This window comes from Lepisosteus platostomus, chromosome 28, assembly GCF_059453375.1.
Source record: "Lepisosteus platostomus isolate fLepPlt1 chromosome 28, fLepPlt1.hap1, whole genome shotgun sequence".
Classification (NCBI taxonomy): Eukaryota; Metazoa; Chordata; class Actinopteri; order Semionotiformes; family Lepisosteidae; genus Lepisosteus; species Lepisosteus platostomus.
In genome coordinates, this window is record NC_142638.1 from 4,983,022 (window position 1) to 5,001,817 (window position 18,796).

Here is an 18,796-nt window from a genome sequence, read left to right on the forward strand (position 1 = left end):
AAGAAACTTGCTGGCATTTCAGCACAGTTTCTCAGTTCGGCCCAGATAATCAATGATCCTGCGTCAAAATAGCTGATCTCATGCAGTAACAATACTCCTGTCTGTCCCACAAGACCATTGACATACTATGGGTGTCTGGGCCTTCTCCTGCTACATTTCCAAACTCTGATGAGCCGTGTAGAACCCTAGAGCCTGTCCTTTTGTCAATCTGTTGCATTAAAAAAGGTAAAGTCTATATTACAGCAACAGCAGGGACTTGAGCCTGCAACATCTCAGTCATGGCCATAATTGGCCAGGATAACAATCACACTCTTTTCATGAAACAGCCTGGGACTTTCAAGGACTACGCAGTGTCAGGACTTCACTTTTACATCATTATCCGAAGGAAGGCGCCTTTTTTTGGAGTATAGTGTCCCTATCACTTTACTGGGGCATTAGGACCCATACAGACCGCAGGGTGAGCACCCCCTACTGGTCCCATTAACACCTCTTCCAGCAGCAACCTCAGCTTTCCCAGGAGGTCTCCCCTCCAGGTACTGGCCAGGCTCACACCTGCTGAGCTCCAGTGGGCTGCCAGCTGTAAATTGTAGGGTGATATGGTTGCTGGCAAATTAGCAGTCAGTTGCATCTTAAAAACAATTGTGTGTTGCTAAGGCAGAATCTATGTGTTGAGAGAATTTTGAGAGTTTCTTACAAAGCTTCAGATTACAATATGGGGTATGGGAGATTATTTTTTCTCTCAGGACAGAAGAACGTCATTCACTCATGGCTTTTTTACCTTTCCGAGAGCTTTTAAACACGTACGTATGGGTTGTTGTTGCACATGCCGTGTGACTCATCTTGGAGGGCTTTTAGGACGTTTGTACAGCTCGTTTCTCATGTGTGAACAGCCTTGTTTGTTTTGTAAAAATTAACAAGCACGGAAGAAAACGTTTTGGCAGATGGGTCCATTGACAATTTAGTATGTTATTCTGGGAATTTGGAGGACAGAAAGGTCCCACAATGAAATACTGGCTTGTTCTTGATCTGCACCTCTGTGAGATGGTGCAGTCACAGAGCGCTACATCGTGGAGAAGAACCACACTGCAAGTCATTTCGCATTACAGGCATCCAAGTCAGAGCACAGGTCTGTCACTAGAGGGCGGGCTTGCTTTAAAGTTAAATACTGATTTTGTAATTGCTTGAGGAAATTTGTATGCGAGGATGTGGAAAAAAAGATGTGGTTCTAGCTGTGTGAGTCATTGAGTGTCAAAGGAGCTACAGGTAAAGCTTCTCATTATAGCAGCGATTACATTTAAAAAAATGGTGCATAAATATATGTAGACCAGGACTGGCCAATCCTGACAAAGATGAATGGACTGAACACATCAACACCATCTTTCCATTTTCTAACCTCTTCCTCCAGTTCAGGGTCACAGGGGAGCCCGAGCCTATCCCAGCAAGCAACGGGCACAAGGCGGGGTTCACTCTGGATGGGATGCCAGACTATCACGGGGCACCCACAGACACAGACCTGCACGCACTCACACCAGGGCCAATTCTCCCAGAAGCCCATTAACCCACCAGTGTGTCTTTAAACTGAGGGAGGAGATCAGAACATCCAGAGGAAACCCACACGAACACAGGGAGAACATGCAAACTCCACACAGATAACAACCCAGGAATGCAGCAAGGCTAGCCACTGTGCCTCCTAGCTGCCCAGATCAAAACTAGCCCTGCATCTCCTCACGGTGTCTCAGCAATAATGAAAGAAATCACGTGTGTTCCCAGTAAGACACTGTTTTATTTTTGAAAGCTCATTCTCACAGCAGTCCAGGCCTCTAGCCCCAAATACTGAATATTATTTATAATCCTATCCCACCAAGGGGATGGACCCACTACAGCCTGAAGTTCTGTTTTCCGAAAACCTGCTGCCTCACGAAGAGCCTAGGTGGCTACAAGAATGCCACACAGAATCACAAGGCCCTGCTGTGATCTGGCTCCGGCTGGGAGACAAGCTGAATGGGCTGTTGAGTACCCAGCGCTGCGGTCTGAGACCGCAGGAGAGGAGGAAATTGGAGCAGGAGGGGCACTCTTGTTTGTGAGCAGGGCAGGAAAACCCTCAGCGACAATTAGACCATTTTTTCCAGGCTTGTACTGAATGAGCTCATCTGGCACAGAAGCTACAGGCTGCCAGTCTGCCCCAGGCCCTTCCCTCTAATCCTGCTCGCTGGCTCAAGGTTTGCTTTCTTACCGGCATTATGTGTCTTTAATATTTCAAACCTGGCCCCCCAAACCCAACAGCAGTCTTTTGAATATTTAACCCTCGATTTCTTGATATTGAAAACCAAAGAAACACAGGGACTCTTTTCGAGACGCACTTTGAAAGTAACACTTTATGACCCTGAAGAGTTAAAATCTTGGTTTTACATCTCACCCCAGAGGATAGCACCTTTTTTGACAGTATAGTATCCCCGTCACAATACTGGGGCATGAGGACCCATGCAGACCACAGGGTGAGCGCCCCCTACTGGCCCCACTAACACCTCTCCCAGCAACAACCTTAGTCTTTCCCAGGAGGTCTCCCATCCAGGTACTGACCAGTTCAGTGAGTGCTGTGAGTTGCAGGGTGATATAGCTGCTGGCACAGATCAGCCATTGAGAGGCACAACAGCTGTTATCATCATCCAAGAGGGATGCTGGCTTCATCAATAAAGCCAACAATACACACATTTTGACAGCGATTGCTTTTCTACATGGGATTATGAAAAATAATGATATACCCACTATCGTAATCAGTCTGATGTTTTAATTGTCCTGCCTGTTTACAGTGACTTGAATGGAAACAGTGGTGTTATTCTGATATTAGTATTGGCTTTTCTCCTGGACCTCGTTGTGTAAATCTGGCACTGTGAAAAGCGTGCAGAACAGACATTCTTTGCCTTATTTGAAAAGAGAATTCCTGCCCTTATTTACTGTTTTTATTTCTGTCATTGTGGCGCCCGAGAACCCAGTAAGTTCTGTGTAAAACACAGCTGGGGTAGAGTGATAAAACTAAGAGCCATTGGATTATTAGAAACAAGTATTCACAACATCACCATGTACAGAAACTGCACAAAGCACTGTTATACAAAAAACTAACTCTGCATTTTAGGTTTAAAGGAATTGGCCTGAGTGCAGTTGCAGGTGTAATTACTGAAATTCAATGTCAAACAGTACTTATCAGCCACTGATGACCCTTTGAGCCCTCACTCAGACTAGATAAGAGGTAGAGGAGATGCTTCAGTTCCAGACACATGGTGCTAGTACTGTTTGGAATCTTTAGTCCCAGAGCTGTAAACTAGGGCAGTAAAGATCTAAAGTTACAATGCTTCTGGGTTTCCCCAAATTCTCCACTAATTAAATGATCAATTAGTGGAACCCAAGTCCTGTCTTGTCCAGATCATTGTCAGGTGATGGACTAAAGGGACATGTATTTTGAAAGCCCCAGTGGCCTAGATGCTGGCCCAGGCTCTTACATTCTGGGCTGTAAACACTGCTTTGTTGGAGGCAGTTATTGAACTTCACGTCTCCTGTTTTGTTAAAGAATTACTTACCCTCTGTTGTTTATGTTTTTCAATACATTTGGATGTCTTCCAAAGCAAACGGTTTCAGGACTCCCGACTCATTTCCACAAAGGAAAGTATTCGGCAGGCCGCTGCACTGACCAGGACAGGAATTCCTGTTTTGTTTAGTTTCGGCCTGATGTATTTTGCTGTGGTGGTGATGTGAGTTGGGGTGACCTGTGGGGGCCCAGCCCTTTGAGGAAAGCCCATGGAGCAGACAGAATGAGCTCATCGTTGTCAAGGCCTCAGGTACCTGCAGGAAACACACCCTTCCGCAGGTTTGAGCTGTCTGGATATCACTCACTCTGGCAGCATTCCTCCAAAAAAACAATTCATGATTAATTTAATGCTGAAAACAGGAATCGCCAATATTTCCTACCTTTTCTCACAATATGAAATGAGCCAGAAACCAAAACCAAAATAAAGAAAAGTCTATACTAATCACTATAGGTCTGTAGTAATAGGTGAGAATGACTGTATCAGACACTCACAATAAGTGTTATCTCCTTCTATTGAGGTCCAATTAGTTACATTTCAGGCTACACACCTGAATAAAGGCAATTCTCAACTCAGTAGACAGTTGATTTCAATTACAAACCCCATCTAACTTTTGAAGAGAGGAGAGCAAATTTAGAAGTATGCCCCAGCCTGAAAACTGACATCACTGAAGACCCCAGCAGAAGCCAAAAAATTAGTAGCGGTCAAAGACATTTAAAGAAAGTGGATTTTGGTGCACAACGACAATCTAAACATTGGAGTGCAAAAAGGGGAGGATTCACTCAAGGCGATGGTGTCGTGCGCATCTCACCCCTCCTCACAAATGCAAGCAACGGGTCTCCTCCAACAAGTCCCCTCCACACTGCTTGTGCTGTTGAGTAGAGGGTGTCCAAGGCTGTACCAATAACATTAGAGCCCGTGTGTTTTCTCAGATAACGCAACCAGGAAGCTCCGAGAGAAACAAAGGCTTGTCACGCTAGTCGGCTGCTCCAGTGTCCCACTGTCGAGCTCCGGCACCTGGAGAATTCCAAGCCGATCGGTGCTCCGACAGCAGCACGCCCACGTTCCTGTACTGCTCTCTGATCGCTCGCCCCGGGCAATGGGGCTCCCTGCCCGCAAGCGGCCTGTTAGTTAGTACATCGGCCTGTTTGACGTGCAGGAGGGCTATCCGTCCAGGAATGGCACATATTCGGCACTTTGCACCATGTGTTGCTGTCTACAATGCCTACGTCAGTGTCCTGTCTGTATTTGCACCGTGGACCAGCAGGAACGATATTTAATTCCACTGTATACTTGTAAATGGCTGGAATGACAAATAAACGTGAACTTGAACATTACATAGTGTCTACATTATTGGGTGTCAACATTATTACCATCTTGTTTGCTCAGGTGGATCGATTCCTTGCAGTAGTTCATCCTTATACTTACAATCGTTGTATGACTAGGACTGTAGTTAGAGACGTTTGTGCTTTCTGTTGGTTTTACAACTATTTTTTCTTAACGATTCAGAACCTCGTTACTGTCGATGTAGCTGCAAAAATGAACGCATGTGGCATTTTGTCACTCCAGGCAATAATTGTGAGAGGGCCGATGAACGTGAAACTGTACTAATCGCTAAATACCAGATGGCTCATCGTTATCTTCCATCACAAAGCACTAATCAGTGGCATGGTTGCGAGATTTCACTTGGGTAGTTGCAACAGCTCTGTTTCAACCAAAATATCACCGCCCCCCGCAGAATTTCAGACAACCCCCTACAGATTTTTCCCCTGGCGCCGGCCCTGTTCAAGGGCCTGGGAACAGAACAATTAACATGCTGGATGAAGTTCCTGGTAAGCTGGGGAATAAAAATAATTAGATCGCTATCCAAGGTGTGCAGGCTGCTCTAGTGTGGTAGTAGCACAACTAGTCTCACACAAGCATATTTATAAACACGTCAGCCACCTCAACAGATTAAAGGTTCTGTGTTCTTGTATATTATTGTTCTCTCAAGTGGGTACAGACCTGCTTTGCCAATTTCAATGTGGGTGGGCACTTAAATGAGTAATAACCAAGCTGATTATGTCTGGTTAAGTGAGGTGTTTCAACTCACAACGCAGTTTAACCCCAAGAAAAACGAAGGGCAGCTTAATTTCTTTTCCCCAGCTGCTTCCTCTTTAATCATGTTAATATACACAATCACATCACAATGTACAATTACGGAAACAAATCTCACATCAGAGTCCACATCATAGCTCCCACAATGTTCGGCTAAAACAAAGAGACCCACTGTACACTGTAAACACACGCAAAGACGTCCGCGCACTGTAAACACAATCACTTGCACAGGATTATCCAAGAGCACAGGGGCTGCACTACACAGAGCCAGACCCAGGACCAGGCAGGCTCCCCCGATACAATTCTCGGCAGAGATTGATTGATTGATATGCTTCATTTCTATTCAGCTCGTCCCCCCCCCACCGCAACCCATGACCAAGAAAACAGGAGGTGTCGGTTGAACTACATTATTTCCAGAAGAATGCCACTGGGGCAGGCCTAACCTGTGGGCCAATTCAGTTTCAAACGCAACCTTTCAGGAAAAAAAAAACAGTAGCTCAGATTACAACTCCGCGCAGTCTGCTGCACGGCTGTTACCCTCCCGTGTCAACATGAGCTTGTTTTCAACAGCGTTCAGCACCTTTTGTCCCTGTAAGTCTCCAAAACTGCCTTGTTGGTGGTGGTGACCCTCTATGCTGACGGAGAATGGTCTTAGGCCACTGGTTCCCAGTCTTGGTCCTGGTGCCCCACACACCTGCTGGTGTTCTTCCAGCCCACCTTCATTAGATACCTGAAGCCTCACGTGACCTACGAAGACGCTTAAAAGAACTGTTTGTGTTTTTGTTTCTAGTCACAGGTTTGGGATTTTATGTCCAGCATAGTTAAGAGCTGGGAATGAGCAGTTCAAATTCATCTTATTATTTAGTCAACTGAAGTGAAAGGTGTGATGGTATCACTGAGGGCTGAGCTGCTACAGAAAACAGCAGGTGTGTGAGAGCCACTGGTCTAGGCACTGAGACGTCAGTCTTACCGATATGATAATTACCTCCTTATTTAATTAATAAGCATCGGAAAATGAGAAACTATGGGAGTTCCACGGCCTAATTCACTTAGCAAAGCAGGGCTTGATAAGTATTGTTGAAAAGGGCAGCCAAGTCAAGCTCCTGCCTGCAAAACTGAAGGTGACCATGACGTTAAACCAGAGTTTAGGGCTGTATTTAGACACGTTTACCTTCTTAAGTTGATTTTCACAGCCAATTTTAAAAACAGACTACTACTGATATACTAATATATTGATTTTTTTTTCCTCTAAAAGTTGGCAGCCTGTTTCCCAGCACAATCTGGCAGCCTGCAGACTGCGTGAACTGAACTTGGCAGTGGATCATATTGTTATAGGCATGTTGGAGGGAGGGGTCGTCTCCATTTTCTTTCAAAGTACCCTTAATAAGACCGCTTGATGGCTTTTCCAAAAATTCATTTCTCGCTTAACAGCAAACACTAGAAACTATACATTTTTCTACAATCGCCTTTTACAATCCAGTTCATCTGAAATGGCCTTTTCAGTTACTTCTCTTTAAGCCAATAATCCAGTTCTAAATGAGTACCAGTGTGCATGTTAACCCAATTCACTTACACTATTAAACATCGCTAAGCCAGTAGGACCAGCCCCGGTCAGAAACACATGGACCTCTCGGAGGAGGGACGATATAAAACACGTGGACAGGCTCTCAGATGTAATGCTGTCCAGAGCACATGAAGGAAACGGTTCACTGCGTGTCTCTCTACAGAGATGCACAGAAGTAGGTATTCTCTTTCAACCACTGAAATTTGAGATTTGGAACGCAGCTGCCTGAAGATTTGATTAAAACTCCAGCCCCAGTGTCCATTCTGGGCATGGAAGAGAAGCACTTGATCTGGACCACATTAACCAGTAGGCTGTGAGGAACAGTGCCAATTTAGTAAAGCTGGTGTCTTCTGTGGGAAATTAATACAATTAATATGGAATATTTCCTCCTAAAAAGATATAGAGGCAAATCAGTGTGCCCTGGGGTTTAAATACGCCCATCGTACTACGTACAAGTATAATACACTTTGGAATCCATTTTCCTTTAGTTGAATTTCATAAACAGCAGGAGTAAGTATTTTGTTGCCATGGAAATTTAATGTGCGCAGAATTCTAAGTCTGTTTTTTATCTGTTTTGACATTCGTTAAAAGGTTCCCACAGTCAACACTGAGCTCAATTCATGAAAAATGCTTCATTTTGTAATTCTAGTCAAATGTCCGTAAAGAGTCTGATCTGTGCAGCAACAATTCATGAGTTTAGCCCCTTTTATTTGTTTATACAGTAGCTGGACAGAAATTTCAGTCCCATATGTGGCAACTAGATCTTTAGAGGCCTTGGAAACACCTACATTAATTTGCTTTTTTACCCCGTAAATAAAACACAGCCCGAAGCGCTGTTCCTTCATTGTGTTCAGATCGTGTTCGTGCTGCAATGCAACTCGATATAAAGAACGCTCATCCCATGAAGAAGCCCTGCACACCCTTTTCTGTTCCTGTACATGACTACTAGTGTTACAAGAGAAGGACTCAATAAGTTACTCAGATAAAAAAAAAACAAAGCAAAACAAGGTCACGACACATTCGGCTGTCTGCGGTTCAGCGCACAGGCAGGCGATGGCGTTTCTGTCGTACGGCACAGCGACACGGGATTTCGGACAAAGCAGCAACTACCAGAAGGCTCACGAGCAAGACACAGCAGCGGAGAGGGTCGGGGGGGGGCGTCTAGTCGTCGAACCTTCCCTCCAGGATGCTGTCGAAGGAGAACGGAACGAACTTGAAGCCTAGGCCCGTGTAGAACTTGTTCTGGAACTCCACCCTGGGGAAAGAGACAAGAGACGGGCATATTTTAGTCCCAGAACTGGAAGTCTTTTTTCGGCCTATTTCTGCGGCTTTTGAAAAGGGAATAATGACTATAATAATTGCACTTTCTATTAATAATGGTTGTTTTACCATATATGCAAAGGATATTTCTAAAGCCTTTATAAAGAGCTTTAAAACACACAAAGTGTCCCTCTCTATTAACTTGAATGCTACTGCTACTGGTACGAGTAGTCACCTACAGAGCAGTTTGCAGACAGGAGGAGACTCAAGCCCTACCCGAGAGACACTTTGTCCCAAAAGCTCAGCTCAGATGAAGAGAGGGTTTGCTTTGCTACTGTAACTACACTAAGCTGCGGATTAGACTGACTGCACGGAATACAGCTAGGGGTCAACACAGCTACCTTTTCAGACCTTTCCGTGGGATCTCTGCTTCATGGTAGAATTTCTTCATATTGCACAGTTTGTGCCATCATTATTCAGGCACTGATGTGGAATTTCCAGTATGGAAGAAGGGTTGTTGCCTACTAGACTACCGAAATCACGAGGCAATGATTGGATTTTAAGCAAATGATGGAGAGATTACCCATTACACCAGTACACATACAGTGCAGGTTGCAAGCTGCAGGGCCCAGTCTTGTGTTTATAAATTAAAATCCATTTTATAGCCCACATGAAGATGCAGAACGTGCGTTTTCTCATTCTGCCAATAAGACATAAGCAGAAGTGCTGGCAGATTAAAAACCTAAGGGCTATTTTTTAAAGCAGTCTTGTTAGGAAAATCACTTGTGCTATTTTTCCAAAGTTTATTTCAAGTATTTTTCCTCAACATAAACCAGACATGCACAGCATGCAAGCCAACACCAGCTGCAAGATCGTGTTATTGAATCCCATGTTCAGGGCTGGAATTCCTGTTAAGAGTTCCAAGACATGACCATCAGGTATACATGACTTAAAACAATAATCGCCTTACTTTGAGTTAATAAGCATATTCACCATATTAAAAGGCCACTTCACATGAGAAGAGTGTACATTTTGTATTTTCATTGAATGCAATAAGAAGTTCATTGAGAAACCAGCCTTGAGTTTAATTAAAAAACGTTCAAAATCTAACTTCATCCACACGAGTAAACACTACTTTTCATCAGTATTTCTTAGGAACTGTAGATCTGATAAAGGAACTTATCAAGTAGTCTTTCTTTGTCCTTAAACAAGCATCTACACTTCTGGGCAGCCTCTGTTGTAGTGTGGCAAGTTGCTATATCATCTTTATGGAGTTTATAGTTACTTACAGTAACTCTCATTATTGTAAAGACTATTCTATTGAAAACTACTGCCCCCCACTGAAAGCTGGATTATTCCATATCCTGAAACTGTACACACCCAATTACTTCTTAACCTCAGCATCCAATACACTTATTCTGAACAAGCAGCAACTGTTTATTGATTTTGTTCACTACTACCTTTCATTCTTGTTCCTGCACAAATGTGTTCAATTTGCCAAAACTCAGTCTATATAATCACTAAATATAGAGTAATAAGTAATAATTCTGTCTCCACTAAAAAACAACTGCAGTGTTCCACAGACAAAAAAGCAACACATATGAACTGCTCTGTCCAGGATAAACTGAAATACAAGTGGAAATATTCAGCAGATAAACTGGCTGACAAAGACATCTTCATCATAATGAGGTATCAGTGGGGTTAAGATCTAGCTGTGGAATCTACTCTTCAGCTAAAATGGATGTGAGGGAGAAGGAGAGTGTGGATTCCTGCCAGCTGCCAGTGTCTTGGTGCTGCAGAACCAAATAAGGAATGAAAAGCAAATGATTCAGAATGAAAACAAGCCCTCTGCTCTTTTACACGGGTTGAGAACAATTTTCCATTCCAGCTGCCTTTCTCTGTAAAAAACACACCAGAAGCCCCATTTTTATGGCAAGGAAGGCCAAGCACCCAAAACAGCCGTTTCAATGATCAATGGTTTGCTGGTCAGTCTTATGTACAAACTGCCCTGATCACCAGAGCTGTTCGCCTGGAAACAGCCATTATAAATTGGCAATTGCTGGCTCACATCCCGGCTCCATGCCCCACTGTGATCGCGAGTAGGATGTGATCTATGCTTAGCGCGGTGTTGAGAGCACAGCACATCTTTCCCTCGAGATTTTACCAAATTCTCTTGAATGTGACAAGGAGATGATGAAGGCTTTTTTGAAATGGGACTGAAAACAATTCTGGAAATCTTCGATTAAAATCCTGTGGCATTCTTAGTATACTTGCCCCACACACCACTCGTCCACCCTGAACCGCCCCTCCCTGCTACTCCCACTGGCCCCAGTGGGTGCTGCTCTGCCCAATCTGGAGATTTTCACTGTGAGCTTCTCAGTCACCTTCCCCAGGGCTGCTGGGGTTCGAGGGCTCGAGGCCTGCCAAGGTGTCGACTGTTTGCTGTGTAGCAGCGACACCTGCTGGTCGCAATGCGCCTCTGATTTTGCACACAGCTTTTTAGTGGATTGAGCACAGCAAGGATCAAGTGTACAACAAGGTGCTGTTGACTGACATTACAATCCAACAACAAGCCCGACAAGACTCAACTGTGCTGGAGTAACAATTCTCACTTCATTTTCCTTGTACAGCCACCTGCCCTTACTTTAACAAGGAACCAGTTATCGGTGCAACTATAATAATAATATCCTTACACGTATATAGAGCTATTCTGGACATTCAACTCAAAGTGCTTTACAGGTCATGGGGACTCCCCTCCACCACCAATGTGCAGCCCCACCTGGATGATGCGACAGCAGCCATAGTGCACCAGTACACACCAGCTCTCAGGAGGAGAACAGAGTGATGAAGCCAGTTTAGAGGAGGAAGCCATGATTGATAAGGGCCAGGGGTATATATGGCCTATTCTTTTTGAGAAATGCCCAGGGATTTTTAAGGACCAAAGAGAGTCATGTCCTTGGTCTAACATCTCATTTGAAGTATGATGCCCTTTTTACAGTACAGTTTTCCCATCACTATACTGGAGCATTAGGATCCACACAGACCGTGGGGTGAACGCCCCCACTGGTCCCACTAACACCCTTTCCAGCAGCAACCTTAGCTATCCCAGGAGGTCTCCCATCCAGGTACTGGTCAGGCTCACACCTGCTGAGCTCCAGTGGGCTGCCAGCTGGGAGCTGCAGGGTGATACAGCAGCTGGTCTAGAAAGACTAAAGAGAAAGAAATAGGAAGAGCCTTTACTCCAGTAGACCAGGAGTCCTGCCCTAGACACCATGGAAACCCGAAGAAAACCCAGCGCCTCGCCTCCTGATTGTCGTGTGAGAGTGTGCGCTGGCTGTGTAGCTGCTGGATTCAGAACTGAACCAGAGGATCGCGCTATTTTTAACCCTGTATCTCTGGCACTTCATCATAAACTATCTACTCATTGACCTTTCACACAGAAGTGTTTCGAATTCCTCAGCCCGCCTGGAGGAATGGTATTTTAGGAGATCAGTGTGCCGCGCCCTGCAAGACCTTTTAATTTTCACCAGCCAAAAAGTAAAAGTAAAAGGTAAAGGGAGCTTAAAACGCAGACAAGAAAATGTGTGAACACTGAATCCAAGGCCTCTACCAGCTGTGTGACCAGCTGCTCCATACAGGCAGGCTTGGCCTTTTTTTTAAACTTGGACATCTAAGGAAACATCCGGCTGATGAGCCTCAGATGGAGAAAATCCCACAAGTGCTGTTCGTTTAGTGGGGCACCTGGGCTGAAGCACGTCAGCCATACCTCTGAGAGTCGTCTAAAAAGCTGGCATCCGGCTGAACCAAGCAGACCTGCTCTCAGTACGTGCTCTCTGTCCCAGAATTCACCCACACTCAGACAGAACCAGAGGCCTGTCTGTCACTCCTGCTGTATGAGCCGAGAAAAAGGAATCTGACACCTTTGTGCAAAAGCTAACTACCACTGGAGGCCTCAGGGGGTATATACACATACAGTAGTTATAACTTGGAGCACTTCCTGTAATGTGTATTTATACTCAAAGGACCCCCAAACTCTGATTTCAGAAAATGGCTGTGCACTATACCAGTTTTCCATAGCACACGCCTACTCAAGATTCTGTTAAGGACCATGCGGAAATGAAAGATTTATTTCCCTTATAAAAAGCTAGGTCTGTGGGATAACTGACCGCATTCAGGATCAAACACCGTCCAGTGAGAATCCCCACATTAACAGGTGGTGCTGGAATTTTACCAACATCTTTGAAATTCAGGCCCAGTGCAACCTCCTGTTCTCAGAAGCTTGTGACTGAGGAGTAACGACCTTCTCTCCACCAGCCTTGGGAAAAACAGAGAGTCTGGTATGCTTGACTCTTGTAGAGGGTGTGCCACTATGTTAATTACTTGCATATTAGGCCTAACCAACTTCAAACATTTGAATTGGGTTTAAGAGGAGTAAGAATTGGTTTATATTGGTCTAAACTGATTTCAGCGCAACACATTAAAAAGAACACATTTGTGTTTGAGAGCTTTTTGAACTCATAAAGTGGTCGCTGGTTAAAACCGTGCCTAGAAAACGTGAACGATTACGTTTAACATAAAATCCTGTCCGACGATCCTTTTCCTCCCTCAAAACCTTGTTGTTTTATCCTTGGATAAATTTAGTGGCCCAGTCAAACAGCCTCAAACACAGATTCCTAGCACAGACAGTTCGTACAGGGACAAATACAATCAGTCAGAACAAAATAATGTATTTGGACCTTTGACAAAGAAAAGTCTGGACTAAACAATTTATCATGTACAGTGTGAAATAAAAACTCCTGGCCGGATAATTACTGTATGGGGTGGGTGTTTCTGAGCTTACTACTGGTCCTGTGTCGAAAGTGATGTACAAATGTGGACCATTTCTTGTTAGTTTTTATTGGGCCCTTAGATTCTGATGTCTGTCCAATCCCTGACCTGCTATTTCAGTCCTTTAAAAAAAAAAAAAAAAAAGTACATGATGCTGTATTTCAGCCAGCATTTGGTCCTTTAAAATAACTTGAATTTAATTGAAACAGTGTAATCCTGAGCGAATGTAGCAGTATGGGAGCATGATATTTGCCACTGCGTTTCAAGACTTATGCTAAGAGTGAGGTTTTCCAAGGAAACTAGTTGGGCCTCATTTCAGACCCCCTAATGCAAAGCTGCATTAGAACAATTAGAGGCACAAAGGAGAACAGCCTAATCTCCACACTCCTGGTGCCATGCAAATATTCCAGGCGCTGTGCCAGGAAAAACAGCAGCCACAACCAGCCGTACCAGGAGCCCCAGCTGAAAACCTCTCCTCCTCTTCTCTCAGGACTGCGACGATACGCCCTGGATTCCCCAGCTGAGGGCAAAGTCAAGCTGGGCCCCCAAACCCCAGTCACCACCCTATACCTCAAATCTGGTTTCCAGTACCACAGCTTGGTCTATAGAGGGAGCCAGAGAGCTGCAACTCCCCTTTCCACAGCCTTGCTGCAGCTCCACACTGCCACACCTATCAGAACGCATTCCTGAAGGTTTAAAATGCTAAAATACATATCACAAGGCTACTACTATCAATACTACTGTAGTTTTTCCCCACTTTCTTTTCCTTCTTCTTTGGTGGTCACACAAATTTCAAAACAGGGGTTTACATTTTACCCTGTTAACATAATTATGATGAATCTTCTAATGTCACGTTGGAGTGGAATGGAGTTTACTTAAACTGTGTATATGCTTAATGCAGTGCTGAATTGTACAATGCCTAAAACATTTGAAATTGATAGTACTTCCAACCACCTAAGGTATATTTTCATATCGTCTTCTAATCATTAGGAAACAATGTGAGAAAAGTTAAAATTTACTAGATTTACTAGAAGTACATGCAGGAAACGATTTTGATGGGTTTTAAATGAATTAACCCATGTTCTGTGCTGTTAAGCTGATTTTAGGATGCTGTTCTCTTAAAAGAAACTGTCGTCACACAGCTAGTTCCTTCCAACAGGATCTGAAACACTTCCAGGCAAACTTCAGCTGAGTTTAAGCTTCCCCTGGTTCGTGTTATAATCTTTCATACTCATTCCGGCTATAGACAGCACACTGTTGAGCTTACACCTAATTCTGAGCAATGATTTGAGAACCGTGAAAGACACTACACATATGAAAGAGTTCTGCTACCTCTTTCTAATGCCAACTTTGCTTTGGAAAGGAAGCAATTGCTTCAGTCTCTGTGTTCATCACAGCTGGATTCAGGGCACACTTTATCAAAAGGAAGATTATCATCTTCTTGGCTAAAACACAAAGTGATGCTTTTATTGCTCAGGGTTGTTTCCAGGAGTAAAAAAAAATCTACCTTCTCTGTCCCACACACAACCAATATGGGGGTGCATAAAAAGTTCAGTCATTTAAAAAAAATCTACTATAGGGCAATGAAATTGGTCTGCACACAGATGTAATGAGGGCAGTACACACCAGAGAGCGCACGCTACATGGGGGTGAACACCATTTGTGTCCACGATGGAGAATAACACCGTAGCTGACGGCACAAACAGTTTCAGCACTCAAGAGGGCAAAAGGCTTTCAGAAGGAATTTCACATCTGTGAAGATACCAGGCGCTGTCCAGCACGCAACCAACTTGAGAGCGGCCCCAGAGTTGTTTAAAAAGATAATGGGGGATGCTGGCAGTTATAATCTGAATGTTGCGTTTTGAAGAGAATTTACTCCTGGGAAAGCTGAGGTTGCTGCTGGATGAAGCGTTAGAGGGACCAGTAGGAGGCGCTCACCGGGGACACTATAGTACAAAAAGGCCCTGTCCTTCAGAGATGTAAAACCCAAGGTCCTGACTCTCTGTGGTCATTACAAAATCCCAGGGTGTTTCTCGAAAAGAGTAGGGGTGTAAATTTGGCGTCCTGGCCACATTTCCCATTGGCCTTTATCAATCATGGCCTCTTAATTATCCCCATAGCATCATCCAGGTGGGGCTGCACACTGGTGGTGGTGGAGGGGAGTCCCCATTACCTGTACAGCGCTTTAAGTAGAGTGTCCAGAAAAGTGCTATATATGTGTAAGGAATTAATATTACCATTATAAAAGAATCAAGACTATTTTGCTTTATATACAGTTTTAATTCCAGAGCTTGGCTGCTGAGGTTTAATGAATAAGCCCCTTTGTGTAGCAGCACTGTTAGGTACCTTGTAGCTGAAGCCTGACTGTATTACTGACTCCAGTCTAAAGCCATCTTAAATACCGAGTGCAACTTTGCAGCACAAACACCCTGGCAGCTGTAGGTGTCTGAGGGGCTGGGAACCACAGTCCGTCATGCCACAGGAGCTGAGCTGAAGACCACTCGCAGCTCTTCTGCAGAGACCTGTGAACTGCCTGATGAAAGCAAGCTGATACACGGGGACACACTCTAAAACCTAATAAGACATGATCAATGTTACTTCATTTCGCAAACGTGCCTTCTCATCTGTGCGGCAGAAATAACTGAACTCTGAAAGGGGGTTCAAGCATGGATTCATCACACAAAGCCTTCGTGTAGGATGCAGTCCTGTGCGAAACCTCAGAGAGGAAACGCTTGGCTTCCGGCCAACGATGGAAAGAAAGTCTTGTTGTTTTGGGTTTTAATTTTCCACGCTTACAAAGTGCATAGAGTTTCAAACTCTTCCTGCTCGCCCACCCTGCCTCAAAGCCTGCAGACGAACAGAGGCCCGCTGCCTCGGGCTTCATCATCCGAGCTGGAGAGCCCAAGAACGAGACCCTTCTGACCCCCGGGTCCGAGGAAAATACAGAGAAAAGGGGGAATGTCTTCATGGGATGGGAAACCATAGATGACATGTGTGGGAGGACAGGCGCCCTGGAACGTGCTTAACTTTCAGGGCTCGTCATCAATCCTGTGCGCGAAAAAAAGAGAAACATACCGCAACACTGACTCACAGTCGAGCGTGCATGAGAATTCACTGGGTACAGTGGATCTGCGAATGTGTGTACGTATTCCTTCAAGTGCCCGTGTGTTGATGAGATTATTTCTCCTTCAGGGTATATGTGAAAGGGGAATGGTTATGGATTAAATGAGAAATTCAACTCTGCCTGCCATTAAAATCCTGGTAGCCACTAGTGCTTTTATACCAGGCTTGTATTCTCTGACTGGCAAATGGGCCATTACTGGGAGTCTCTGCGTGACTGATTTGAAGAGTGACACTACAGCTCAGTGGTTCTGAAACCCATCGGTTTGAACCAGTTGGGTCTTACTCTCCAGTGGCTTCAACTGATCTCTGGTTTAGAATTTGTCTGCACTCAGGCCTTTTTTTCTGCAACTTAATCCTGTTTTTTAGCTATTAATTGTTTGTGGAGTCAGAGGCACCTGTGGTCTCTTTTTTATAAAGGATGTTAGTGTCTTGCTAATTTAAGAAGTCCTATGTTTAAATGTAAAAGCACATAAAATGTAGTATCTCCTTATATACACTAGAACTGATACACATATACACATACAATTCATGTATACAATTACTTTTTTTCTTTTTTACATACAATTTCATTTTGTTCTGTGGATTATGGCAAAAGTCCTGCATTTCATCTGGAAGAGTAAAAATCAATTCAGAGTATCAAAGTTTCATTCTCAACGTTTTCTTCAAATTTAAGTCGAGGAAGGGTAATTTTGAAAAAGAACAGACAGCAGTGGAAAACGGTTTAACTCAAATAACAACGTACTGCACCTCAAGACAACAAGAACAAACCAAATGCATTACACTCTACTTAAACCTGTTCCAATGAAAACATTTTTTTTTTAATTCCTTTTCAAACTATGAGGTGGTCATTAATTCCTAATTGCTTGTAGCAGACAAAGGAAGGGTTTAAGAAAAATAAACTCAGCTCTTCAGAGTTGACATTCCAGCAGTTAACTTAACAGGCAGAGTAGAGCAGCTTTTCCTGTGTAGCAATTCTTTCCTATCAAGGTTTTACAATGCTGTGCTCTCCAGAGAGTGCCTACAGGCTATCTTTAGCACAGTGCCAAGCCCTTTTCAATTTGTCTTAACCCTTCCAGGACCTGGACAGAAGAGACAGTACTTTCAAACGTGCTGTTACACTAGAGCAGGCATGTGCAGTCTCATGAGCCAGTCCAGCTGGTTTTCTAGGTTACCTTTAACTCATCTATGACTAGAGCTAAAAAATTAATTATTAAACAATTAATTTAACTGCCATTATTAAATGGATGGTTTCTTCAATTAAGTGATTCTGAGATCATCTTAAACACCTTCCACAAGGAAGAGAGTTCCCCCGAATTGAACTTGCGTAATTGATTAGTAAGTTACAGGTTGGTCAAGATGATCTGTAAGTGTACTGGACTTGGGATCTCCAGGACTGGGGTGGGAGAACCCTGCTTCTCAAGCATGGATCAATCAAGCGCGACCTCAAAAATTGATTTTTCAAGGATGATTTTCCAAAGCATTTAGCTGTTTTCTCGGGAACAAGGTTACGTTGTCATCATCCCTCCCAGATACCCACATCTCCGTCTCCTTAGGTTTTGTCAATTAATGTCAGTTTTTAACAGGTAAAAGTGAATCATCTTTCAATAGCCGTTTTAACATTTAAGAAATGTACTGTACACCCAGTCATTCTGTCATAATAAATCTGCCCCTTCTTTTTGTTGACATTATATAGGATATTTCATTCGTTTGTCATTTTCTCCTAGAAATGACTGGTTCATTTGCCCAGTGTGCACCTCCACACTAACCACGCCTGTCATGTTTTGCCATCAGCCAACTTTTTTTATTACACATTCGATTTTGAATCCCCAATTGTTTCCCGACTCTCTGGCAGTGATTGCTGAGGTTAGGGCTGGCAGAATAAGCCCAACCTCACAACTGCAGCTCCCTGCCAACTGGGCACCACCAATTAGGTTACATAAATGCTTTAATGTCTTCTAGAAAAAAAAAAACCCAAAGCTGTGATAAGTCACCTCTGTAACATTACAAAATCTCAACGGGAAATGAGTTATGAATATGAGTGCTATTTCTCTCTCTAGGGTATCAAGATGTTTCAGGAACCCTCACAGGCTTGGGGAAAGGCCGCGGTAACTGGCTCCGCGGTCCCTCACTCACCAGTGCAGACGCAGGGCGTGCAGAAAGGCGGACAGTCCCTCCATGACCAGCAGGATGGCCACGGTGAGGGTCGCAAAGGCCGCGAAGATGAACAACAGGCCAAAGAAACCGCCGTAGCTCCGGACAGACAGGCCGATATGCATCACCATGGTCCACAGCACCTCCGACAGCTCTGTGGGAGGAGAGAGAGAGAGAGGTCAGAGACGCCAGA

The 18,796-nt window shown here is 44.1% G+C and overlaps 1 protein-coding gene across 5 annotated transcripts in view; it reads right to left on the reverse strand.

Annotated features, from left to right (window-relative positions):
- Positions 1–5,712: 5,712 nt before the first annotated feature.
- The window catches only part of atp6v0a1a (ATPase H+ transporting V0 subunit a1a), a 43,040-nt gene continuing 29,956 nt past the window's right edge, over positions 5,713–18,796 (reverse strand). For all 5 annotated transcript variants that reach the window (XM_088622982.1, XM_088622981.1, XM_088622980.1 and 2 more), the window contains 2 exons: positions 18,586–18,757; positions 5,713–8,497 (listed from right to left, as the gene is read on the reverse strand). In XM_088622982.1, coding sequence (XP_088479108.1) covers positions 8,404–8,497; positions 18,586–18,757 — 266 coding nt within the window. In that variant the 3' untranslated portion in view covers positions 5,713–8,403. The remainder of the gene's footprint in view (positions 8,498–18,585; positions 18,758–18,796) is intronic.